This window comes from Felis catus, chromosome E1 (genome assembly GCF_018350175.1).
Source record: "Felis catus isolate Fca126 chromosome E1, F.catus_Fca126_mat1.0, whole genome shotgun sequence".
In the NCBI taxonomy this organism is placed as follows: Eukaryota; Metazoa; Chordata; class Mammalia; order Carnivora; family Felidae; genus Felis; species Felis catus.
In genome coordinates this window covers 39,061,452-39,087,927 of record NC_058381.1, presented here as the reverse complement: position 1 = coordinate 39,087,927, position 26,476 = coordinate 39,061,452, and the positions used below count along the sequence as shown (strand labels likewise).

The window sequence follows — 26,476 nt, the reverse complement described above, 5'->3', positions numbered from 1 at the left end:
CTCGTCAAAGCAGGGTTTGCAACTTCAGCGATTGGAGTCGTCTGCGAAGACTTAAGCAGAGAGTGAAGCCCAGAGATTCTGATTTAATTGGTCTGGGGTATGTCCTACGCATCGAGACTTTTAAATTCCGCAGGTAAATCCAACATGTTACCGAGGTGGAGAACCACTGAGCTACCGTCTTGAACATAGCTTTTGCATTTTTATTTTACCGCGCGCGCACACACCCCCACGCACCTGCCCCATAAATGTCCTTCCCTAGTTTCGAGTCAAGGAAGAACCCTCTTCATTCAACCTTGCTGGGGCCCAGTAGTCTAGCTCCTGTTGTCATAGCAACAGAGAGGCAAGCCCCTGCCAACAAGTCATCCTTAACGTCATAGCCACCTGACCTGAACACCCGTGAACACGTCTCTTCCGCGGGCCGGGGGTTCCCTAGTTTCCGGGGCTGGGGGATGGTGCTGCAGACTCCTTCAGCTGCTTGGGTCAGGGAGAGGAATCCTGTGCCCTCCGTGGTGGAGCTGCTGTTAAGTCCTTCCCAGCTGAGTAAGGATCTCTCCCTAGTCCACTCACAAAAGCTCTTTTCTACTATAGCTAACCCCATTGCCGTATATCCTCAAAATGCTCTTTGCATCTCTCTGGCATCCTTCCTTGTGTTAAATCCAAAGTAAGGGGATAGGATTGAGACTCAGTTTCCACTGCTTACTAGCTGTGTGCCCTTGGGCTTCAACTACCCTATCTGTAAAATGGGACTAATAGTGCTTGTCTCAACTGTTTCATAGGGTTATTGGAAGGCTCAAATCAAGTAATGAATGGGAAGGCATGTGATAAATTGTAGATTGTTATTATTTTTGTTTTCCTTCTGTTGTGCCATGAGTAGTGCTGAGCAGCACCCACTAGTCAATGTCACAGCATTCATTGAGAACCTGCTGTGGGCTAGGCACCACGAGATGGTTACAGAGATGACTAAGAGCCTAGTTTTCAGGGAACTCATTGTGTGGTAGGCAGACGGGCATGTAAACAGCTAGCTGAGATACAAGTCAGCATGTAATTAGTGCCATGGGGACCTATGTGCTGTGAGAGGTCAGACAGGGAGTGGTTAACTCCTGCTAAAGAATGGGAGAAGGTTTCGTAAATGGTTTTGAACTTGGCCTTGAAGGATGAGTAGAATTTCATTACTAGTCAGAGAAGGTAGGGGACACATTCCAGGCATAGGGACCAGTGGGTATAAAGCTAAAGATTTTCAGGTATGTAGTCCTGCGTGTCTGAAGGTGGGGTGATTGGGTCAGGAAGATGGTAGACCCAAGCTCCCCGTTCTTCAACTTCGTGTCCATTCTGTCTCCTCCTTGCTCATCATATACAGTGTGAACCTGCTTTCTATCACTGCAGTGCACCCAGTGGCTCCTCAAGGCCTTTGCACTGCCTCTACTCTGCCCCTTCCGCATTTTTCAAGCCTTAGTTCAAATGTCCCCTCCTCAGAGGCATTCCCTGCCCACTGTAGCTAATGTTAGCCGCCCCCACCCCGCCGTCCCCCCCACCATTCTCTATAACATCGCTCTGTGCTGAGGGCAGCCACTGGGGTGGAGCACAGAGACATCTCACCTGGGGAACTAGGCATGGGCTTCATGAAGAAAGTGAGGCCTGATGGGAAAATAAGAATTGGGCAGGGCTGGAGGAGAGAGAAAAGCATCCCAGAGCAGAGGGAGAGTATGTGCAAAATAAGAATCAGGGCACCTTCCAAAAACTCAAAGCATTTTGATGTGGTTAGAGCTAGAACTTGGAAAAAGGCAAGAAATTAGGTCGAAGAAATCATCATAACATCTGACATTTATTAACACCATGTTACCATGTAACATTGGCATAACTTCACATGTCATAGCTCATTTAATCTTCACAATAACTTTCTGAGGTAGGTATTATTACCCCCATTTTACAAATGAAGAAACTGAGACACAGCAGGAGTAACCATCCTGCCCAAAGCCACATATGCACAAAATAGAACTGGCTCCAGAGTCTGTGCTGTTAATGCCCATACCAAGTGACCCTGCATTGCCATTTTTTTTTAATGTTTATTTTACTTATTTTGAAAGAGAGCGTACACACAAGTGAGTGTATATGAGCAGGGAAAGGGCAGAGAGAGAAAAGGAGGGAGAGAATCCCAAGCAGGCTCCATGCTCCCAGCTTGGGTCTTGACGCGGGGTTTGAACCCACGAACTGTGAAATCATGACCAGAGCCAAGATCAAGAAGCTTAACCGACTGAACCACCCAGGTGCCCCTGCATTGTCATTTGTGATGTGATTTCCTAAAATGATGAAAGACTTATGGTAAAGTTCTGAACAACACAAAACAACACAATAAATGTATTCATTAAAAAAACAGGTTATATTAAGTTTGTGCAAAAATGTTTCATATGTGCAATTTCCTTTTTTGATAATATGACAGGCCAAACACCTGGGAGACCTCTCAAAAAACAACAAAAAATCCTGGATAGAAAAATATTAAAAAACATCTTAGGGGTGCCTGGGCGGCTCAGTCACTTAGGTGTCTGACTCTTGATTTGAGCCCAGATCATGATCTTATAGTCATGAGATTGAGCCTAGCGTTAGGCTCCCAACTGGGTGTGGAGCCTGCTTGAGATTCTTAAAGAGGCTCTCTCCCTTGCTCTTTGCCCCTCCCCCACTCACTCTTACTCCCTCCCTCTCTCTCTCTCAAAAAGCAAGCAAGCAAGAAAGAAAAAAAAAAGTAAAATATCTTTGGGGCACCTGGGTGTCTCGGTTGAGCATCCAACTTCGGCTTAGGTCATGGTCTCGTGGTTCATGAGCTTGAGCCCCACATCAGGCTCGCTGCTGTCAGTGCAGATCCTGCTTCGGATCCTCTGTCCCCCTCTCTCTGTCCCTGCCTTGCACATGCTCTCTCTCAAAAATAAATAAACATACAAAAATAAAAGTATCGTCAGTGCTTCAATGAAAAAGTAAGGAATTTTCAGGGCAAAACAAAGTAAGTGAAGGCGGGGTTTGTAGAGAGGTAAGTAGAACACTGACGCAGGTTTTTGCTCTAAGGACATTTGCCTAACTAGGTGAACATGAGCTTTGGTCAGTGTCTCATGGAAAAAATAAATGCCTCAGAACCTCCTCAACAGGGGAGTTTAACAAAAAATTCTTCTTTGTAAAAATGGAACCCTCAAAGAAATAAAGGGCTTTATTTCTGGTAAGGGTGAACCAGAAATAAGTCTGTCACCTCCTCCCTTGGGTATAGGGTTAATGGAGATAGATTATAGGCCCAGCTAAGTGTGTTGTTTTGTTTGGTTTTTTTAATGGATTTTTCACATGGAATGTCCAATAGGACATTGAAAGCCATGTGGAACCTAGGATAATTCTTGGCTGTGTGGTTCTGTCCCTTGCATTGCAGCCCCCTAGCATCCCTGCCCCCTGCATACCAAATGTCTACAGCACATCCTTATCGTTGTGGTCAACAACAACAAAAAAGCTTCCACAAATTTCCAAAATGCCCCCATAGAGAACCAATGCCCCACGGTACACTGTCAAAATTGACGGGAGCCAATTTATGAAGGACTTTATTATCTGTCGTGAAAAGTTAGATTTTATCTTCAGGTTGAGAGGGAAACCGGTGAAAGATTTAAGCCAAGAAGTGCTGTGGCCCCTTTTGCCTTCCAGAAAAATCCATCTGACTGAAAGGTGGAGGATGGATTAGATGGGTCCAGATGGGAAGCAGAAACACCTGTTGGGAGGCTTCTGTGAACAGGCTACCTGTGAACAGGTAGGAGATGACGGTTGCCTGTGGTGAGTGGCAGCGGGGCACCAGCCCGACACAAAGGCTTTGGAGGCAGGCCTGCCTGTCTGCAGAGCCAAAGGGCTTGAGTTTCAGTTCTCCCACTACTGAATAAGGTGAGACTTCGGGCAAGTTACTCAATCTCTACCAGCCTCAGTCTTGTCATCTATAAAATGGAGATAAGACTGGATGGAATGTGTCCAAAGTGCATACCCACTCGGAAAGCACCCGCTAATCTTAGCTATGATCATTATTAGGTATGAGCAGTAGAGATGGAAGAAGTAATTCAAGAGATATTGAAGAAGTGGAATGTGAGGGTTGAGGACAGGGACAAGCCAAAGATGACCCTCAGGCTTTGGGCTAACCTCCTATGTGCACATGATGCTAACACTTAGCTTAGAGAGGCCCAGAGGAAGACAGGCCAGGACTAAATGAGCCCGAGGAGCCTGGTGAGGGAGCAAAGAGAGGTCAGGTAGACCACTACATATCTGGGTCTGGAACTTAAAAGAGTGATCCTAGCAATGTGGGACTCCTAAACTGTGGAGTAAGATGGCCCCTGACAACCCAGGACTCCTTGTATCCATGGAATCTGGGCCGGCCTGTGGCAACCTTTAATGCAGCGGAAGTCAGCTGCACCAGGTCCAGGGCTAAGCTTTAAGAAGACCTGGCAGCTTCCACTCTTGCTTTGGGGACCCCTAAGGTCTCATGTGGGAAATCAGCCTCTCTGCTGTGGACATCATCTGGAGAGAAAAGCTTGGACATGGAGAAAGAGAGGTCCAGCCATCCCAGCATTCCAGCTGTTGCCCCCGGAGTGGGAGACAAGCAAGCCAGCCATCATGGACATTCCAGCTCCAGTTACCTTCTGACTGTGGCCACAAGAGACACCCCCAACTAAGACAGCAGAGCTGTCCAGGTGAGCTCCCATCAACCAACCGGGAGGATCATGAGAAGTTATAAAATGGTTGTTGTTTTGAGGCACTACATTTAGAATAGTTATGCAGCAATAGATCTCCAAGCAGAATGATACTGATGAACTCTAAGCCCAGGTGTATAGTGAGAAGAGAAGAGGGCTTAGAACAGAGCCAAGGCACCCCACATGCAAGGACCAAACTGAGGGAGAAGGCTCACACGGGAGATTGAGATAAACAGGACAGAGGGAAATCCTGAGAGCGTGGTGTCCTGGAAGTGGCAATAAGTGCTCAGGAAGGAAGAGTGGTCAGAAATATCAAATGCCAATGAAAGAACAGTTAGATAAGTATCCCTTGGATTTGGTAACATGGGAGTCAGTGACCTTGACAAGAACAGTTTCAGTGAGCACTGAGGGTGGACGCCAGATGCACTGGGTTGAAGAATGAAAAAAGCAACAAAATCAAACTGGAGTTACGGTTTTGGGGGTTGTTTATGTTTTTTTAATATTTATTTATTTTTAAGAGAGAGAGAGACAGAGTATAAGCATGGGAGGGGCAAAGAGAGGAAGACACAGAATCTGAAGCAGGCTCCAGGCTCTGAAGTGTCAGCGCAGAGCCCAACACGGGGCTCAAATCCACAAACTGCGAGATCATGACCTGAGCCGAAGTCGGACGCTCAACCGACTGAGCCACCCAGGCACCCTGGCTTGTTTTTTTGTTTTTGTTTTTAGAGTTACACCTATTGACCTGGGTGAATCTCACAGGCATAACCTTGAGGAGGGAAGGTTGCTGAACACTATACCTAGGAGGACAGTATGTATATAAAGTTTTAAAACATGCAAATATTAACTCTTAAAACTCAGTAATAAAAAGACAAATAACCCAATTAACCAATGGTTAAAGGATCTTGGAGTGGATTGAATGGTGTCCCCCCCAAAATTCATGTTCACCTGGAACCTCAGAATTTGGCCTTATTTGGAAATAAGGTCTTTGCAGATAAAATTAGTTAAATTGAAACCAGGTGGGTCAAGATGAAATGAAGTAGATTAGGGTGGGCCCTAAATCCAGTGACAGATGTCCGTACAAGAAGAGGAGAGGCCTCAGACATACACAGGGGAGAACTCCAGGTGAAGACAGAGGCAGATTGGAGCTATGTGTCTACAAGTCAAGCACACAAAGTTCACATAACAAACAGGAAACCGTTTTAACCACTTGAAAGTGTACAGTTGAGCAGGTTTTATATATTCTCAGTACTGTGCAACCATCACCACTATCTAATTCCAGCACTTTTTCATCACCCCAAAAAGAAAACTTGTACCCATTAATAGCCTCTCCCAATTCTGCCTTCCTCCTGTCTCCTGGCAACCCCTAATCCACTCTCTATGTCTATAGATTTGACATTTCATACAATATGTGAGCTTTTGTGTCTGGCTTCTTCTACTTAGTGTAGTGTTTTCAAGGTGCATCCACATTGTAGCCTGTATCCGTGCTTCATTCCTTTTTATCACTAAATAATACTTCATTTTATGGATATACCACATTTTAGTTTATCCATCATTTAGTTTAGCATCAATTAATGGATACTGAGTTGTTTCCACTTTTTGGCTATCACAAATAATGCTGCTCTGAACACTCTTGTATGATTTCTTTTTTGAGGTGATGAACATGTTCTAAAGTCGATTGTGGCAATAGTCACGCGAGTCCGTGGTTATGCTAAAAGCCATTGAACTGTACACTTTAAATAGTGCATGTAAATATCTCAATAAAAGTGTTACTCCCCAGAATGCAAAAAAAATATATTGTTCTGAGATATATACATACACAGTAAATATTTATGGAAATACAGGGAAATGATACCACACTTAGGAAAGCGGTTGTCTCTGGGGAGAAAGGAAGGAGACGTGGCTGGGGACAGGCACCGGGGGCCTCAGCTGCAGGGTCAGGTTTTATTTCCTAAGCTGGATGGTGGAGACATGGGTGTTCATTACATTAGTCTTTAAACTTTTTGCGTGATCGAAAAATTACACATTTAAACATAATTTTTTAGCAGGAAAGAATGAGATAGATAGGATATTTGCAAGATGCAAAAATCACCACATACAACAAAGAGAGAAGAAATATATTATCTTTTTCATGGAGAGATCTGGCAATCCTCCTGGACAAACTCAGCCATCACTGATAGGAACCAACCTGACGTTATTTGCCTCCCAGTACAATGGTATTAACAGCATCACCTATAAAGTATTCTTCTCTACGGGTGCCTGGGTGGCTCAGTGGGTTGAGCATCCAACTCTTGATCTGGGCTCAGGTTATGATCTTGCGGTTTGTGGGATTAAGCCCTGTGTCAGGCTTTTTGCTGAGCGTGGAGCCTATTGGGGCTCTCTCTGTCTCTCTCTGTCTGTCTGTCTCTCTGTCTCTGTCTCTCTCTGCTCCTTCCCCCACCCCCAAATAAATAAATAAACTTTTTAAAAAGTATTTTTTTCTAGAATATTTAAGCTCCAGAAAACCACTATAAGGAATGTTCGCTAATTTGGGAGCTAAATTGTCCAATTTGGGAGCCACTAGCCACTTGTAGCTCTTAAACAATTAAAATGTGACTAGTCTAGCTTGACATATGCTGTTAAATATAAAATTAACACCAGGTTTCAAAGACTTAATATAAAAAAAGTAAAATAGCTCAGTATTTTCATATCAATTACATGTTAAATAACATTGTTTTGTATATATTGAGTTAAATAGAATATATTATTGAAATTAATTCGCCTGTTCCTACTTTTTAAGTGTAACTACTAGAAAAATGTAAATTACATTAGAGGGGATGAAAGTATAAGGGAACAAACGCATGGGGAAACAGAGAAGTCAAGAATCTGGGACATTTTACAAGACATCTCTCCTAGACTTCGGAAAGTCAATGTTGTTGGAAAAAAAGAAAAGAGCTGTTTTAAATTAAAAGAAACGAGATATAAGAACCCAATGCACTGCTGCACCTTGATTGGATCAGAATCCCCCCACCTTAAAAAAAAAAAAATTTAGATTTAATTAAAAAAAGTTTTTTTAATTTTTTTTTCAACGTTTATTTATTTTTGGGACAGAGAGAGAGCATGAACGGGGGAGGGGCAGAGAGAGAGGGAGACACAGAATCGGAAACGGGCTCCAGGCTCTGAGCCATCAGCCCAGAGCCCGACGCGGGGCTCGAACTCACGGACTGCGAGATCGTGACCTGGCTGAAGTCGGACGCTTAACCGACTGCGCCACCCAGGCGCCCCTAAAAAAAGTTTTTAAGTAATCTCTAGCCCCAACGTGGGGCTTGAACTCATGACCCCAAGACCAAGAGTCACATGCCCCACTGACTGAGCCAGCTAGGCACCCCCAGGATTTCTTTTTTTAAGTGTTTTGTTTTGGTAAGTTCTACACCCAATGTGGGGCTTGAACTCACAACCTTGAGATTAAGAGTCTCATGCTCTACTGACGGAGCCAGCCAGGCACCCCTCTTTTTTTTAAGTTTTTAAAAAGAGATTTTTGAGACAACCTGGGAAAATCAAATAGAGACTGAATATTAGATGATATCTGAGAACTACTGCTGGCTTTCTTAGGTGTGATAATGCTGTGGTGGATATGCGGGAAATTGTCCTTATTTTTAGGAAGTTTCCACTGAGGCTTTTAGGAGTGAAGTGATATTAATGTTTGCAACTTACTTTCAAATAGCTTGGCAAAAGAGAGAGAGAGAGAGAGAGAGAGAGTGTGTGTGTGTGTGTGTGTGTGTGTGTGTGTGTGTAGAGAGAAAGGGAGAGGAAGTGGGAAAGAGACAACAAAAGCCAATTAGCAAAATGGTAATTGTAGAATCTAGAAAGTTTCAAGGCTATTCACTGTACTAATCTTTAAACTTTTCTGTGTTTAAGATGATTCATGATGGAAAGTTGGGGAAACAAGACAAAATAAAAAAGGAATGAATGGGAGATGAGGAGGTGGAAACCATCCTTTGCAGCAGTTTGGCCTTGAACTGCCAAGTGAGAGAGGGAACAATAAGCTGGAGCAAGCACGTAGGGTCAAGAGAGTGCTTTTTAAAAATGGGGAGATGAGGGGCGCCTGGGTGGCTCGGTCGGTTAAGCGGCCGACTTCGGCTTAGGTCATGATCTCGCGGTCCATGAGTTCGAGCCCCGCGTCAGACTCTGTGCTGACAGCTCAGAGCCTGGAGCCCGTTTCAGATTCTGTGTCTCCCTCTCTCTGACCCTCCCCCGTTCATGCTCTGTCTCTCTCTGTCTCCAAAATAAATAAACGTTAAAAAAAAAATTTTTGAAAAAAAAAAAGGGGGAGATGAGAGGGTTTAAATGCTAAGTGGGAAAGAGCCAGCAGAAAGAGGAGCATGAAAGATACAAGCTATTCTGGTCAAACTTCTGACTCATGCCTGGGGATAGACCAACCATGTGAGAGATTCAGTACACCCCAAGAAATGTTCTACCCGCCTCCTAGCCCCAACCTTCAGGAGAAAGAAATCATGGTGGTGACACCTAGTGGATTCAAAGGGCACTGTTGAAATTCTTCACTCCTCTCTCTACACCTCCTCAAGAGGGCATCTCATGCTGGTCTTGTGACCACTCCAAATCATTTTCACCCTTTTGTTCACTGCTAGACCAGCCTACGATGTGCAATGCTACTAAGTAAGTTCGTCCTCTCCCCTCTCAGTCCACAGTAGACCTTGGCCACGTCTCTTGTCTCTCGGCCACTCTCCCCACAAGGAAGCAGAATTCAGACAGGGTGAGGAAGGGACCAGAAAGGATATATGTCCCCCACACCCCAGTCACCCAGCTCCAGTCAAGTGACCACTGCAACCCTGATGAGTGCAAGATGGCCATTTCTCAGTTATTCAAGCTCTGGGGATTGTGCAGAGCTTAAACTGTGGTCTCCGGAGTCAGAATAACTGGGTTCAAATTCTTGCTAGCTGTGACTTGGCCTCTCTGTGCCTGTGATGCTAAATTTCTCATGACCTTGGTTCTCATCTGGAAAGTGACGCTGATAGAGCCAACCTATTTGTTGGGAAGATTAATTGAGAGAAGGCACATCAAGTCAAGCACAGTGAGTGGCAAAGGACACCGTTCCAAGTGTCAGTTCTTATCATCACCCCTGAAAGAGCAGATGACTGATGGCTCTGGAGGTGGCCAAGAGGGGATAAGGAGAATAGCCCACACCACTTTCTCTGCCCTCCCTGGGGGTAGAAGAGCAGGGACAGAAAGGACTGGTCTATCCTGCACCAGGGCATGGAGTCCTTGAGGGTGCGACCAGCACCCTTTAAAGAGGGCAGAACCTGTCCAGCCCCCATACGTCTGGCTTCCCTTGTAACCAGTCCAGCAGGGCAGAGGCAGCTCTCAGTGCCTCCCAGTGCCTCATCCCTGACTTCCCACTTTTGCACTTTGGCCATCAAACCTGCTTCAAGGCCTAAGTCATCGTTCTCAAGAAGTTTTCTTTTATTGTCCCCACCACCACCCCCCCCCATCCTCAGACCAGTAGTGAATCTCTTTAGCTCAATTCCTAGAGCATTTATCATCTTGTGTTGTGTCCACTCTTACTGCTCCTATTTCAACCAACCTAATTTATTAATTCAGCAAATATGTATTGAGCATCTTCTCTGTGCCAGGTACTGTTCTCGGCTCTGGATAGCAAACAAGACACTCATGGAGCTAACATCCTTGTAGGGGAGTGGGCGCAAAGAAAATACACAGAGAATATATATGATGTCAGGGAGTGATGAGTGCCTTGACTATACAGGGGGTAGGGGACAGAGTGGGGGTGGGTGAGATGGAAACAGAGTGGTCAGGAAAGGCTCGGAGAAGAGCAAAGGTGATTCCCTGAGACAGGAATGGGTCTTAGGGTTTTTAAGGAACAGTAAAGCAGTCAGTGTGGCTGCAGTGGGGTGAGTAAGAGGAGAGGGGGCAGGAGATGGGGTCGGAGAGGGAGAATTTTGATTCTTAATGCGTTATTGGAAACAGGAGTGTTGCAATCTGAATTGTTTTAGCCGAGATGTAACAAACCTACAGTTATTGTGTAAATCTCACAATTGAGTGAACACACACACATAACCACCCCCCAGGTCAAGATACAGAACGTTCTTGGAGCACCTGGGTAGCTCAGTCGGTTAAGCGTCCGACTCTTGGTTTCAGCTCAGGTCACGATCTCATGGTTTTGTGGGTTCAAGTCCACACTGGACTCCACACTGACACTGCAGAGCCTGCTTGGGATTCTCTGTCTCCCTTTCTCTCTGCCCCTCCCCCACGTGCACTGTCTCTGCCTCTCTCAAAATAAATAAATTTAAATTTTAAAAAATATAAAACATTTTTATCACCACAAAGGGCTTCCTCATGCCCCTTCCCAGTCAATACTCTCTCCCATCCCCATCAAGTAACCACTATTTTTACTTCTATCCCCATAGATTAATTGGGTCTATTCTTGAATTTCTCTTAAGTAGAATCCTACCATTTGTAGTCTTATGTGTGTGGCTTCTTTTACTCAGCATTACGTCTGTGAGTGAGGTTCCTTCATGCAGGTTGTAGTTGTTCTTTTTTATTGCTACGTAGTATTCCGTTGTAATAGTATACCGCAATTGATTTATCCATTCACCTGCTGAAGGACATTCTGGCTTCTTCCAGTTTCACGGTCATTAATAAAACTGCTATTGATCACTGTTGGCTGTGTCTTTCACTGGACATCAAGCACTGATTTCTCTTGGGAGTGGAAATTCTAGGTCATAGGTTAGGTATACATTTAGTCTTTGTAAGCACTGCCAAGCAGGTTTCCAAAGTAGCTGTGCCAATTCACACTCCCCACCAACAGCATATAAAGGTTCCAGTTGCTCCACACCCTTGCTGATACTGGTATTACCACTTTTTAAAATTGTAGTCATTCATGATCTGATGTAGGTTTTTAGCAGAGCAACCTGGCTGCACTCTGAGAACCAAGTGGTGGGATTAGGGTTGGGGTGGGCAGAGGAAGCTGAGACACCAGACAGGAGGCTAGTGTGGGTCAAGACCCACAAATGGTTTGCACTAGATGGTAATAGAGGAGTCAGAGAAGTGGATCAATCAGGACGTGTCCTGGAATTGTAGCAGGACAGACTGGTTGATGAGTGAGGGAGGGATGAGAAGGAGGCATCCGGGCGAATCCTGCATCCTTGCCTTGAAAACCTGGGTGGATGAGAGGACCGTTTTCTAAGATGCAGGAGACCGGGAATAACAGATGTGGGCCAAGGGAAGGTCAAGGACTCATGGGTAGCTGTCTGAATATGTCATCCGCTGGAGCTTAGGCCATCCTTAGAGCACTAAGGCTCTAGATGCCCCCATCCTAGTATAACTGGCAGACACTGGTTGTGTGAATGGCATGTGCTGTCTGGGTAGCGGCTGGGGGAATGTGCATGCATGCTGTCTGCAGTGACAGATCTGAGTTAGGGGCCCAGTTCTGCCCCCTCGCTCGCCTGTAACTTGGACCTTATGCTAGGATTCCATCTTCCACCTTATGGTGTTAGAATTTAACAAGATCCCATGTCTAGGGCACCTGGAACATGGAAGAACTCAAACTTCCACTCTTCCAAGTTCCAGACACTATGTGGCAAGTCTTAAGAGGCTGGCACTTTTCCCTCATCCACATTTTAAAAGTCTTTCCAGACTTTCCAGACTGAGAACAGCCCTGCTGAGGGGCCCAGCACACTGAGAGGCGGTCCCCTCTGCCCTCCCTCACCCTCTCCCTCTCCCCTCTCCCCTCTCCCCTCGCCCCTCGCCCCTCTCCCCTCGCCCCTCCCTCACCCTCTCCCTCAGAGAAACAGAATGGATAACAGCAAGCAGCTTGATTCATAGACTTTATCAGCTTTTTCTCCAGCCAGCGGCTTCTGCAGACAACCGAGCCTGTACGGTACACACGGTTCACTCTGGCAAAGCTGGGGAGCAGCGGGGCAGGCATCACGGCTGGGGGCGGGAAGCAGCGAAGACTGGACCAGTGGGCCTCAGTGCTTGAGGAGGGTTGTGGGAGCTGCGAGAGAAGGCTGCTGCGTGGGGTCAGGAGGAGGGCGGCCCAGGGAGAGGAGGGCGCGTGTTAAGCTGCAGGGAGGAAGCAGGGAGCGGGAGGGGGGCCTATGGTCACCGTCCTTGGGGGATGGAGGCGGTGGGACACAGTGCCGGTGTATGTATGGGGAATGAGGGGTCCATAGACATCTTTTGTGGCAGGAACGAGACAGACCACTGTATAAAAGGGACTGTACAACATAACCTATGATACAATGTTTACATATGATACAAGGCTCTTTCCCTCTTTGAGTTTTAAAAAATAAATTTACAATTCCAGAGCTTTTGGTAAAAAATATATACACCCTCAGAGCAGGAGCAGCAGCTGTTTTTGCTGTTGCTGCTGCTGCCTCTTCAGAAGAGAAAGAGGTGGCGCCAGAAAGGAGGGTGAGGCTGTGCCAGGGAACCTCACCCGGTAGCTGCCAGGAGCCCTGCGCCCCTCAGCCCTGGAGGCCCGTGTGGGAGAGGGAGGGGAGACAGAGAGGTATTAAAGGCATCACCACAGTCCAGTGTGGCCTTTACGGTCTCAGCCATTCCCTCCCCTCACTTCTGTGGGCTACCTGCCCAGGGACAGGGTTCTGCCCCACCCCAGCTCTGATGGGGAGGACCAAGGGGGAGTCAACACAGGGAGGAGGATAGAGACCATGTTGTTGGTGTCCCACAGAAGAGCCAGAAGGAGGGGGATGACAGCTCCCTTCTTAGCAGTAAGACACCCCAAAAGAAGGAGTGTGGGCAGCAAACACCCCCAACTCCTGATACCACCACGTCCCACCCCGCAATGCAGAGGGAGTGTCCTGTAGGCAGCTTAGGCCTGTGTTTCCCTGAGCATCTCTTACCCTCTCACCAGAGCCCACCCAGAGACCCTGGGGAGGCGTGAGTGGAGGACTCCCAAGGGCTGACAGGTAACCCCTTCCCCCTCGCTGCTGCCCCCTGCCCCACGAGCAGCTTCACCCACAGGCTTGGGCACATGGGGCAGCACAAGGAGCTGAGCAGGGAGTGGTGGGGGTGGGGACAGCACCCCGCACCATCACAGGGCCAAGTAGACCAGGGTAGCACCAAACAGAAGGACCCCTGCTACACACAACACCCTCCCTCAGTTACAGATGCGCTGCTGCTTCTTAAAGGGGACAGGTGCACACACACACGCGCGCGCGCGCACACACACACACAGACACAAGGGCAATATAATATTCCAGGAGGGGTGCATCCAGGGGTCCCAGCCCTGACCAGGGAGAAGCCGGCCACAGGTGGAGAGGAAGGCTGCCAATCCCTTCCACAGTTCCACTCTGTCTCACAGACAATGTGGGCAGCTTTCCTGTCTGCGTGGGAGGAGGAGGTTGGAAGCTCCATCTCTGGAACAGACCTCGATGAGAGGGGGCAGAGGAAGGAGTGTTCTGCCCCCCATCCCTGCGAGAGCAGTACCCAGCAGAGTGCGGTTTTGGCTTGAAGGAGCAAGGGGGAGAGGACTTCAGCAGGATGAACAGGCTTATGAGCCCAGGGGTAAGTCCATCCGACTCTTTCCTGAGGGGCAGGAAGTTGCTCCAAGGGAAAGATGTCAGAGGTGGGTTGGGATAGCGTGCAAAGTGCTTGAGTGCCAGGTGCCCAAGGACCCTGGTGGGGCACTGACCAGAACCTCTGTTCTCACTGACTATTAGCCTCCAGCTTGTAGGAGAGCTCGAAGAGGAGGTTCTGGTTGTCGATGACCTGGAACTGGCGCACATAGGCCTTGGTCTGCAGGTGATGGGGGGATGCCTCCATATCCAGGCCTGGAGGTGTGACAAGAGAGAGGCCTTCAGGCTCCCAGCCTCCCTTCTTGCTCTACATGCCTACCAGCCAGAGAAGAGGGGTGTGGATTGGGACAGGAGGGTCCCTAGAGAGGCCAAAGAGAGGATGGAGAGCTGACAAGTTTAAGGAAATAAAGAATTGAGGATGGTCTCCTCCCGGAATCCTCCCGCTCAGTCAAAGCTCTACCTGTAAAGCTCTTAGAAGCCTGGGTACTCACAAAGGGGCCGGCTCCGGTATTTGCGGATTGTCCTCACCTTTTCAGCCACTGAATGCTGGGAGATGACAAGAAATGAGCCCTAAAAAGGGTACAGAAAGATGCTCCCCCCTCTTATGCTCCCCCTGGTCTATTCTCCAACTCTGCTGGTTTGACTCCACTCCCTCCAGGGTCTAATTCTGGAGGGTCTCTGAAGAACCAAAGAAGGGGTGTAATGGGGCCGGTGAGGGGAGGTAGAGTTGCCCCCCCCCCCCCAGCTCCCTGTCAGCTTTGTGGCCTGTGGGCGTGTTGCCACAGCAATGGCAGCAGGGACAGTCAGGAGTCTGTCAGGCAAGCTGGGCACCAAGAAGGAAGGCTGCTGCCTTTAGGGGGCTACCAGGATGGGGGTGGGGGGGAAGGATGCCGGCCCCTGCTCCCAGGCCAGGGTAGGCCGTGCCACTCACCAGCTTCTCAATGTTCACCAAACCATCAACAAGAGTCTTACTCCCCTCATGCAGGAAAGTCAGGTCTAGGGGAGGGAAGAGAAACAAATGTGAGGAAGAAGAGAGGAGATCCAAAGGGCCCTTCCCCTCCCCCACGACCCCTCAGTGCGGGGCTCCTCTCCAGTGGGCATTCAGAGCTAAGTGACAGTGGTTGATAGCCGGAACTGAGGCACAGAGACTGTGGCCAGAAGAGCATGGGATTGACTCTCACCTTTGAGGATCAGAGGCACAAAGGGAATCACAGGAGGTTTCATCTTGGAGATGACTTCTCGGTAGCTTTTGTGGTTCCTGCAGGGGTCCTGGCATTCCGCAGAAGAGAGGTTAGGGGACACATAGTCCCAGCGTACCTCAAAGATGCCCCCTACTCCTCCCTCATCCCCCTGCCCTAGATCCATCTCTGATCAAAGAGAGGTATGTATGGGTGTCTAGCTGGGGGTGAGATGGGGAGGAGCTTGACTGTCCTCCCCTCACCTCCAAGGCAAACAGGGCAGCAATCCACCCACCCTTCCCCCTCCCAGCATGCCAGGGGAAGGGTCTTGGGCACTAAAAACCTTAAAGGCAAGGTTTGTGGGAACAGAGGGTCTCTGGGGTGCAAGCCCAGGGGCAGATAAAAGAGCTGAACCCACTCACTGTCAGGTTCTCAAATTTGCGGAACAAATTCTTGAATTTCCCGGGCAGCTTCTGCAGAGAGTTTGAAGGAAGGAGAAGGAATGTCAGACTGGAGCTCCTTGCGTTTCAGGGCAGCTCTGGCTAATCCCCAGGTGTCAGAGGGGGAAAGGGCCCGGCTATCTTGCAAGGGGCTGGCAAGCTGGTCTGGTGGGTAGGGAAATAGAATCAGCCCTTGGTGAGGTCTGGGGAGCTTGAAGCAGCCCGGAGGAATGAATTATTCTGGGGAATTCGAGCCTCTGCGTTGGCATTGCCACGCACAAGGGGCCTCACTGAGCGCTGGCTGGAATCCAGCATCCAAGTCTGCGACCTGGCCTGGGCTGCCTGCCCCCCTCTCCGGCGGGGATTCCGGCTTTTTACTAATTTGCACAAGGACAGGGCGCATTAACCTAGCGGCGTGCCCCGGGCCTGGATCTGCCAGAAGAGGGCGCCTCCTTCCGCCTGGCACAAAGGCTCCCTAAGGGCCAGCCGCACCGCGGGAGGCAGCACCGGGGTGAACCCGGCAGGCCAAGATCCCCGAGCCGGGCCGGCCCAGGCGGGAGGAGAGGAGAGGGCAGCCATGCATCACCTCCCAGGTGAGCCGCAGGCGGCTGACAGCGGCGTTGTCCAGCCCCATGACCACGGCGTAGAAGGACAGCAGGTCCTGGTTCTGCTTGCAGCTGCGGGGGTGGGAGGCGAGGTCAGCGCGAGGTGGGGGGAGGGGGGTGGTCTCCGCGCTCCCCCTCCGCCGGCTGGCTGCACTCACATGGCCGCGATCTTGAGGAACTTCTTCAGCAGCTGCGCGCGCTTGCCCGGGGCCTCGCACAGCAACACCTCGGTGGCCACCCAGTGCGTGACCTCGCTGCAGCGCTGCAGCAGCAGCTCCAGGTTGGCCGTCTCCCGGCGGCCGCGCTCCCCGTGGAACACGTAGTCCACGAATTCCAGCTGCACCCACGTCAGCGTGGCGGAGGGGCCGCCGGGGCATGGGGGGTGTGCGTGGGCGGGAGGCGGATTGGACCCGAGGAGGCAAAGGCAGGAGGGCAGGGGTAGGAGGGGTGGAAATTAGAAGAAGCCGGGACAAGACGGGATGCAACAGAAATGGGGGAAGAGGGGAAGCACCATTAATAATACTCTCCCATCTACTGGGCGCTTATTTGGTGCCAGGTCCTCGAACCATCTGATAGACAGTATTGTCACTGCCTTAATTTCTCTCTTTAGTAGAGAATATTTTAAAGATACCTTATCTGGTTAGACCCACTTTACTAAGGACTCTCACTTTGCTGCTTTTTTCAGATTGGAGACGTAAGGCTTAGAGGGTCTGGGGGTGAATTGCCCGAGGGCACCCCGCCAGCCACCTTCTAATGCAAAGTTCAGCTGCACACATGGCCCGTCTCCAGGACCCCACGTTGGCACATTTCTCCCTCCAGGCCCCCAGCCCAGCACCACCTTCAGTCCCCACCTCGTGCACACATCGAAACAGCTCCCAGTGGAAGGCAGTAAGGTGGTTGGCGACGTCCTCAGGCTCCACTCGGTGGATCTCTGTGTCTCCAGGGGAGACCTGGATCTCCTCGGGGAGGGGCATCTGGTGACAGGCAGGGACACAGGGGCTGGGCTCCACTCTGGGCTTGTGAGTTTCTGCCCGTAGTCCCTCTGGGCCCTCACTCCCAGCCAACGCCTCGTGACGGAGTTCTTACCAGCGCCTCATAGCTGTCGCGGGTGCAGGCAAACAGGTGACTGTTGATGCCCAGCGTGGTGAAGACACAGTCTTCAGTCGGCTGGAGAAGGACCTTCTCTGCAGGAGAACGAGCTGTTCTGCCTCAGCCCTGGCTATCTGCACCCTCACACACCCCAGCCACTGTCGCCATCCCGTCTAGAAACTCCTAACCCTGCATGGACACATTCTAGACGAATGGGACTGCTGTTATCACCAGTTTGTGCCACATTCATCTGAAATTTTCAAATAATGATTTCCTCCGCATTCATCACCTTCTTTTACCCTCCAACATTCTTCCACAGCTCTTCTGTCATTCTATCATCCCCATGATACTGGAATATTTTTTCCCTTGCCTCAGAGGAAAATAGGATTCTGGCTACATTGCAGGCTCTCTGCCTTCCCACAGGGATTGGAGGCCCACCCTGTGTTTTAGCCTCAAAAACGTAGCCTCCAGGAGGTTAAAGAACCAGATCCCAAGATGAGTAAGAGGCAAGCACCTAGATCAGAGTCCAAGTGTCTTGGGCCAGTGCTTTCCAAACTTTAATGTGCATAGGAATCACCTGGGAATCTTGTTAAAATGCTCATTCTGAGTCAGCAGGTCTGGTGGGGTCTGAGGTGCTGCAGTTTTAATAAGCTCCCAGGTGATGCTCATGTGGCTGGCCCCAGGACCACACTTCAAGTAGCCACGGCCTAGAATTTGTCTTTAGCCATGCCCCAGAGCCCTGGGCAAGTGAGTTTCTCCTCTCCTGCCTGCCCCCCCCCGCCCCCAGCCCTGCTGTTCCTGAGCCTCACCTCCAGAGGAAGCCACAGCTACCAGGATGAGTGAGTCCTCGCGCCCTGCAGGCTCCTCTGAGTACTGCAATTTCTCTGTCACAGAACCCAGAATGTCCTGCACTGACGCTGAGAGGCGGCTGCGTATGGTCACGTAAGAGTGGTCAGGCATGTAGACCCGGCAGAAGACTGGGCAGAGCCAGAAAGGTGGGTTTTCATTAGAAGGCAGAATGGCAGTGCTGGCATCGTCCCCTCCAGGGCACCTCTGTTCCCCATCCCATCTCACCCCTAACCCTAAATTGGTTGGCTTCTGAAAAAGATGCTGGAAACAGGACAGGTTCTACAACATAAGGAGAATGCCCCAAATCCAGAGACCCCAGAGGGCCCTCTGAGCCACCCTGGAAGCTCTGCCCCTCTTAGTGCCCCCACTCACTCTCATCAGAGCCCCGGAAGGCCACTCGGGTCTGCAGACAAGAGTCTATCCGGCGGAAGTGGCGGAACAGTGGCTTCACCTGCTTGCTGGGCGGCTGGCTTTCCTCTGGGATCCTGACATGGACACAGCTGGGCGTCAGGAAGTCCTGCCAGGCATATGGAGCGCCAGGCAGGCAACATCAAGCAGGGACATCAGAACTGAGTCAAGGATGCACCAGTACCAGGTTCAGAAAGTGATGAAGGAGGTCAGAAGAGAGACAATGAACAGCATGGGACAACAGTCCAAGTGACCCAGATCAAATGCCACCTCTTTCGTGAATTCTTCTCTGATCTACCCCACCCACCAGGAAAGGTCACTTTTTGGCTTTAACTGCCGTAGGACACTGGGCTAATATTTGTTTACGTTCGTATCTTATCTCTTCTACAAGACTGAGAGCGTTTGAGGGCTGGGCTTAGTTCTTCCTGAAATTTTTGTTTCACCCCACAGGCCTAGCACACTACTTGGCACATGATAGGTGTAGGTCATCCGCTGTTTGCTGAATTTTGCTGACAAGAACTTCACAGCCTGGGAGGAGACAGATATGTATACAGCTACTTCTAACACGAGGCAGGAGGTGTTAGGTGATATAACAAAGGTACAAGGAGAGTTCTGTTGGTATGAGGCAGGGAGAACTTTCATCAACAAGATGGCATTTGGGTTGCCTGGGTGGCTCAGTCAGTTAAGCGTCCGACTTCGGCTCAGGTCATGATCTTATGGTTCATGGGTTCGAGCCTGCTTGGGATCCTCTGTCCCCTGTTTTCTCTGCCCCTCCCCTGCTCGTGCTCTGTCTCTCTCTCAAAAATTAAAATAATAAAAACATTTTTAAAAATTAAAAAAAAAACAAGAAGATGGCATTTGAGGGACACCTGGGTGGCTCAGTCGGTTAAGCATCTGACTTCGGCTCAGGTCATGATCTCATGGTTCGTGAGTTTGAGCCTTACATCGGGCTCGCTGCTGTCAGCTCAGAGCCCACCTCAGATCCGCTGTCCCCCTCTCTCTCTGCCCCTCCCCCATTCGTGCTGGCGCGTAGGCTTTCTCTCTCTCAAAAAAATGAATAAACATTAAAAAAAAAAAAAAAGATGGCATCTGACTTGGGCCTTGAAGGACAACAGAAAGAGAAGTGGGTATGGGGGAGTCCTTCTGGAGTGGACCACGTAAATGATGGTAGGAAAATGGGAGAGCCCAGGAGTTCAGGGGTGTATAGGGAGTGTCATGGGGGCTGGGAAATGAGGTGGGAGGCATTGGCAGAAGGCAGAAAGGCAAGGGCGTTCATTGAACACTGTGCAAGGATGTTGCAATTTTGTCTTATAGGCAATTGGGAGCCGAGGATGTTTTTGGAATAGGAGCAGGATGTCATCAAACTGGAAAGATCTCTCTGGTGTCAGCATAAGAAGGGAGAGGACACAGGGTACCTGGGTGCCTCAGTGGGTTAAGCGTCTGACTTCAGTTCAGGTCATGATCTCAAGGTTCATGAGTTCGAGCCCTGCATTGGGCTTTCTGCTGTCAGCACAGAGCCCGCTTTGGATCCTCTGTCCGGCCCTCCACCCCGTCCGCCCCGCCAACCGCCTCTCTCTCTGTTCCTCCCCCGCTCTCACTCTGTCTCTGTCTCTCTCTCAAAATAAATAAATATTTTAAAAAATTAATAAAATTTAAAAGAAGAAGAAGAAGAAGAAGAAGAAGAAGAAGAAGAAGAAGAAGAAAGGAGAGGACACAAGACCATAAGCTGAAGCCCTGGACAGGAGGCTGTGGCGATACTCCAGGTGAGAGATAATGAGGCCTCAACGGGGGTTGTGGCGGTAGGGATGGAATGGAAAGAAACTGAAGAGGTCCAAGGGATGGATGGACAGACGGACAGATGGATGGATGGATGCAGTGGAGTCCTGAAGCGGGCTCACGTTGGCTCATGACAGCGGATTGTGAAATTTGGGGGCGATTCTGCCTACTGCCTTTTAAAAAGCCATGAAAAAAAAGTTTTATAAACTTTTAGCCAAATTATTACCACAAAAGGTAGTGGCCTGTTTTACTACATTTTGCTATTGTCTGTGCTTCTGAGGTTATTTACCTCTCTTGTATTTGTGTGGTGAAAATCCTACCTAAGCCCTGCTACTGCTCCTCTCTTCTCTGCCCAACTTCACATTCGGTGACATCACGTTGGTTGCTTTAAAGCAGCCAGTGAAAGAATTTACACCATGGGAATCAGCAAAAGCTACAAATCAGGGCTTTTTTGACCCTGATGTGCTGGTTGTTAAATAGGTACCAGTACACCACTGGATCAACAAAGAAACGGATGGGACAACAGACAAGGAAGCCACTGGAGGCCGTGCTTTGTGCTACCCTCCGGCAAGAGAAAGGGGCTGAAAACTAAAACCGCATTGGAGTCAAAAGGCCAGAGGCAGTCCCTGTGATAGAGGAACAAGGGGACTTCTGTCCTGTCCCCTCCCCCCAACCCATTCCCCTCACTTTAGCTCCACTGTTTCCACAAGCTGGTGCAGCCTCAGTGTGTCCTCTCGAAGGTCCTGGTAAAGGGACTCATCCTTCATAATCAGCAGGTACAGATCCTGGGGAGCAGAGGAGAGAGAAGGTGAAGGCAGGGGTGTCATCCCAAGCATCACTATCGGCAAGGGCTGGCGCAGGGTCTCCATGCCTTGGAGCACAGAGGGACCGTATAAACTTAAGGCCCACAGGCATCTTCTTCCAGGTACCCAGCTTGAGGAGTATGGCTCCTTCAAAGGGGTCCCCTTCCAGAGCTAATAGCCTGCTCACCCGCCTTCTCTTCCCAGGCCCACCTTGATGATGCGGCCGGCCCCCTCTTCCTCCTGCAGCAGCCCCTGGTAGGTGTCCAGGAAATGAAGGAGCATGGCTAGACAGGCTTGCTTCCGACCCAGCCCCTCGGGGCCCTCCATGCCTCCTGCCCAAACAAAGCTGACCCCTTAGTTAAGAAAAAGCCCCAAGCAGGGAGACCTGAAGAAACTGGGAAGGGAGATGAGAGGCAGTGGTTGCTTAAGCCCTCCCAAATGCTCTCTAGGCTTGGGGCCAAGAAGAAAGGAGATCCAGGTGTCCCTGGAGCCAAGACCCCCTCATGCTTCAGCCCAGGTATTTTTCTCACAGTAGGTGTGGATGGCATCCACTTGACCACATCCATCTGACCACATCCTGCCTGTTTGAATTTCACTTGAGGATACCCTACCCGGACCCACCCAACCTCTGACTGGCCCATAACCTGGAGCTGGTAAAGGCCAATGATCCTTACCACAAACCTGACCATACCTCAGTGTAAGGCCCGGTGTTTCTAAGAGAGCCTCTGGTATTCTACACAGTGGCCTGACATTTACAATTAGATCCTAAAATAACTCAGCAAGAGAGGCCCTATGCTTACATGAGACCCTATGAATAGCTCAGCCAGTGGCTTGTCTCTAGCAGACCTTACTAAAGCATAGCTGTGACCTGATGTTTACATCGGACCCTATAATAACTCACTGGGCAACCAGATGTTTAGAGCAGCAATCCAGTGGGGAAGAGAGGCACTCTTAATAGAATAATAACACCTTACACTTGCACAGGGCTCTGCAGTCTCCAAAGCACTCCCACATCTACTATCAGATTGATCTCCACAGCAGCCCCATAGGTAGGCAGGGCAGGTGCTATTTACCCCCTTTTACAGAAGACGAAACTGAGGCTTTAGGAGGTTGAGTGGTCTGCCCAAGGTCACGCAGCTGCTGAGTAAAACCCCTGGAATCGAAACCCAGGTGTATTTTCTAGGGAAGAGTGGAGGCCCTGACATCACACATTGGGTAGGGGGAGTGGCTTTCTCCCGACCTCCCCTTTTGCAGGCTCCATAAAAGGATATTACTGGTGTAGCTCCTGCAGAAATTTCTCCGTGGGGAGGAAGAGAGAATGGGTGAGGACGATGTCATCCAGCAGGATATCTGTAGAGATCAATTGGCACCACTGATGTCAGGCGGGCACTTGTAGGGCCCGACTGGACACTCACTACCCTCCCCCCACCGCCGCCTCCTAGAGTGAGCTCTCCTTAGCCAGGCTGGAGCCCTGGCCACCTGCCCCGTCATGCTCTGCACAAGCGCGCACGCACACGTGTGAAGGTTCTGGGCAGCCGCTGCGGGGGTGGGGTTGGCAGCTGCCAAGGCAGCTGGAGGGAAGGAGGGGGCGCCCTTTGGTCACGCCCACTTCTCTTCAATGGATGTGGGAAGCTGGTCAGATAATATAGCAAACTTGAGATCTGCCCGAAAAAAAGAGGTAGACCACAGAAGTGTCTCTAGACAAAAAGAACTTCCAAACAGAGGTTAGAGTCAGTGGTGTGTGTGTGTGTGTGTGTGTGTGTGTGTGTGTGTATGTGTGTGTGTTCATCCCTCCTGCCCTCCCTACTCTCTACCTAACAACTTTGAGTTCCAACTAGGCAGGTGAGAACCAGCCCCATTAAAAGGGAGAGGGAGTGACTGCCATCTCTTTGATCCCAAAAGCCTTTAAGAAGAAACCCTGTGTCCCCCAGATGCCCAGAGACAGAAGGGTTAATGATGGAAGGGTGGAGGGGAGTGGCTCTCACCACCCTTTTCCCCTCCACACCCCCATCTGGGCCTGGCTCAGCCAGTCAGCCAGGTACAAGGTCGCCCTGACTTGCAGCCAGCCCTGGGGTGGGGCAGGGCAGCCTGGCACACACAGACAAGCAGGGCGCAGGGAGGGAGCCAGGTGTCCTCACCAGGACAGGTTAGGGCCAGGTCCCCAGACACTGCCCCCAGACAAAACCAAGGCTTCTGAGTCCCTTGGCTCACCATGCCCTGGCCTCTGATTCAAGCCATGAAGGTAGATGAGGAGAACCAACACAAGATCCTCTATTTTAACTACTGCATTTCACAAATGAGAAACTGAGGCCCAGAGTTGGGAGGGACTTGCCTGGAGCTGGAATAGGAACCCAGACTCCTAAGTCTTTGTTCTTTTCTCGATCTGCCTGAGGCAACCAGAGTGTCGGGGTAGAGCACGGTGGGGCTGCTTAGATGTTTGTGAGCCTTTGGCTGATTTGGGAATAACTTCTGTAAGTCCCCCTCACCTCCCACACACCCTGGGAAAAAGCCAAGATGGCTTGAGAACATTGGTTATATTGGAGAATATCAGAGTGGTAGGTTAAACTAATTCTCATTTACTAACTGGTTCCCCAAACCAGTTACTCTGGGGATCTAGCTTGCCAGCCCAGATAATAGGATGACAAGCAACTCAAGAGTCCTTTCCCAGGGGAGACCGGGCACAGTGTGTGGCACCAGGCCCCTGTGGAAGGGGAAAGACAGTTTCTCCCTTTTCCTCTTTGCCCAGCTACCTTGCTATGCTCTTAAAGTGAGGCTGAGAGCCCCAGCCCCGACCTCTGGCCCCAGGGATGGTGACAAGGAATAGGGATGCCCAGAATCGTTCCTATCTATCTCATAGGAGAGCTCAGCCAGAGCAAAGGAAGAGGAACATGGGGCAGAGTGGGGGAGATGCTGCTATGGGGGCTACAGTTTGGCGTCTGTCTCTTCCAAGCCAGGCTCTGGTCCAATGCACAGCCTCCCCAGGGAATGTGTCATAGAGACACAGGGTGTGTGGTGTAGGCGGGAAGTTATGGTTAGGAGAGCTGTGTGTGTCTGATATTTTTCTAATTAAATCCAAAAGGTGTCAGCTCCCCAGGGCAACGACAGCTGAGCCAAGGAGAGGGCCCAGGTCTTGAAAAAAATCTAGGGGGTGGGGGATGGAGTCCCATTCCACATGCCTAGGTCCAGGCTCCCTACAGAGGTCTGAGAGCAAAGTGTGAAACCCCCACCTTGAGGCCCTCAACCAGGGCTCCCCACCCTCAGACCTTGCTGGGCTTAGTGAAATACTGAGAGGCAGACCTAAAGACCCACCAGCCTTTTACCTCCACCACCAACCGGCAATTTGGGGTCTCGGTTTCCTCAAAGTTCCCTTAGTAGGGGTGCTGGTGGGGAGTGGTGAAATTAGTATCATCGTTTAGGGAATAAGCTTCTCAGGGTGTGGCTATTATTTTTTAAAGAGGCCGTATGCTGAGGCCTACCTTGGGAAGGGCAGGAGTTGGTGGAGCTCAGAATCCCCTCCATGCTGCAGGGTCCTGCTGTCTGTCTGCCCAGCCACCTCTCCCCCAGCAAACACCTTCTGAGTCAGCCCCCAACTAGAATGCCTCCTTCCCCCTCAAGCTGCTAAGGACAATGCATCCCTTTGCCGGGCCGAAAGGCAGCTTGGGCCTTGCGCCTGTCTGGCATTGCCCCACTGAGTGGGCCAGCCCTGTGCTCTGGGGTTTCTAGACAGAAGCAGGGACTCCGGGAACATCTCTCAGGTCTCGGGCAGCACCTCTTGGAGTGAGGGGTATGAAGCACGATGTGCTCTGGGCAGCTTCCATCTTAGGGTGTCAGGCCTTAATTTGGGGCCACAGAAGGAGGTAGTCAACCTCCGGGACCCATGAGAGTCTGTGGGTAGAATGTCCAGGGGAAAGGAAGGGTGGCTTGAGGTTCGGAGAAAGAGTTCGCCTTCTTCTCCAGCCAGTGGGTGAGGCTGCTACAGGGAGGAAGGTGGCACAGCCACTTCCCTTCTGCAGAAGGGTCTGTTCCTCCCCTAGGCCGCTGCCCCACTTCAGCTGACCGCTCGGCCCCACACCGAGGCTCCCGCCATGGCGCCACCCCCACTCTCCAAGGGCAAGGAAGAAGAACCGGGTAACAACCCCCAACTCCGGGATGGAGGAGCCTTACCTGAGGCGGCGCTGTCCCTGGTGGCCCCTCCAGCGAGCCGCTCCAGAACCCGGTTCAGAAGATGCTCCGGCCGCTCGGGGGGCGCCCAGGGGGGCCCAGGGCGGGGAAGTCAGGGGCTCGCCGGGGGACAGCTCGTCAGAGGAGTACGAGGAAGGCGAGCGCAGGGGTCCCCCTCCCCCGAGCGGCCCGGGCCCTGGCACCTCCTCAAGCTGCAGCCAACAGGGTCCCCCGCTGCCGAGCTCCTCTGCGACCCCCGCCGGCTCTCCCCCTTCCTCTTCAGGGGGCGGCTCCAGCCCCGGCTCGGCGGGGGGCTCCCGGAGGAAAGCGGGGAGCAGCAGGCGAGACACGCTCTGACGCCGCTGCAGCGGCCGCAGTCCCCCGGCTGGACCGCCGCCCCCACCAGGTCCCCCGCCCCCGCCAGGCCCACCGCAGCTCCCCGGACCCCCGCCGGGACCTCCCGCCACCGTTCGCCCCGCCAGCTGCGACGTCTGCTTCTTCAAAAATTTCTCCAGTGGCTTCATGCCCCCCCCGCCCCTCTCCTTGGGGCCGCCGGAGGACCCAGGTGTCCCAGGCGCGGGCGGGGGGGGGGGGGCGGGGACACGATGCTCAGAGCCGGAGGGGCAGAGCGGAGGGCCGTGCCAGGCGCCGGACTGGGGGCCAGAGGAGCCCGAGGCTCGCTGGCCGGGGTCCAGTGGCCAGTGGCCCGGGGAGGTGCCAGAGGGAAGGAGTGTCCGCTGTTAGTGGCCCCCCATGCCGGTTGCAGCTGGCACGCGGCCCAGAGGGTGGATAGGCTGCGGGGCCAGTGCCCGGGGCTCTGCGCTCCTGGGCCGGGCTGCGGCGGCAGAGACAGCGGGCGGAGCGCAAAGCTGAGAGAGGACGCGGCGGCGGCGGCGGCGGCTGCGCTCCTGGCCAGGGG

The 26,476-nt window shown here is 51.2% G+C and overlaps 1 protein-coding gene and 1 long non-coding RNA gene across 3 annotated transcripts; one reads left to right on the top strand and one right to left on the bottom strand.

Moving 5' to 3' along the window:
• The first annotated feature begins 2 nt into the window (after positions 1 to 2).
• LOC123381851 lies at positions 3 to 17,845 on the top strand. Of its 2 annotated transcripts, none has more exons than XR_006589328.1 (5): positions 3 to 133; positions 3,670 to 3,772; positions 4,485 to 4,697; positions 14,035 to 16,459; positions 17,157 to 17,845. It is a non-coding gene; the product is annotated as an uncharacterized LOC123381851 (long non-coding RNA). The 2 variants fall into 2 exon arrangements; XR_006589329.1 differs by having other exon boundaries at positions 3 to 540.
• On the bottom strand, positions 12,523 to 26,476 carry RAPGEFL1 (Rap guanine nucleotide exchange factor like 1). Its single transcript, XM_023243729.2, is given in 16 exon segments — positions 12,523 to 14,503; positions 14,740 to 14,794; positions 15,180 to 15,244; positions 15,430 to 15,517; positions 15,849 to 15,899; positions 16,453 to 16,543; positions 16,630 to 16,808; positions 17,323 to 17,445; positions 17,558 to 17,655; positions 18,370 to 18,537; positions 18,782 to 18,894; positions 21,281 to 21,378; positions 21,607 to 21,742; positions 22,668 to 22,746; positions 25,561 to 25,639; positions 25,641 to 26,476. Coding segments are annotated over 16 exon segments (1,989 nt in total). The 5' UTR covers positions 26,082 to 26,476; the 3' UTR covers positions 12,523 to 14,378.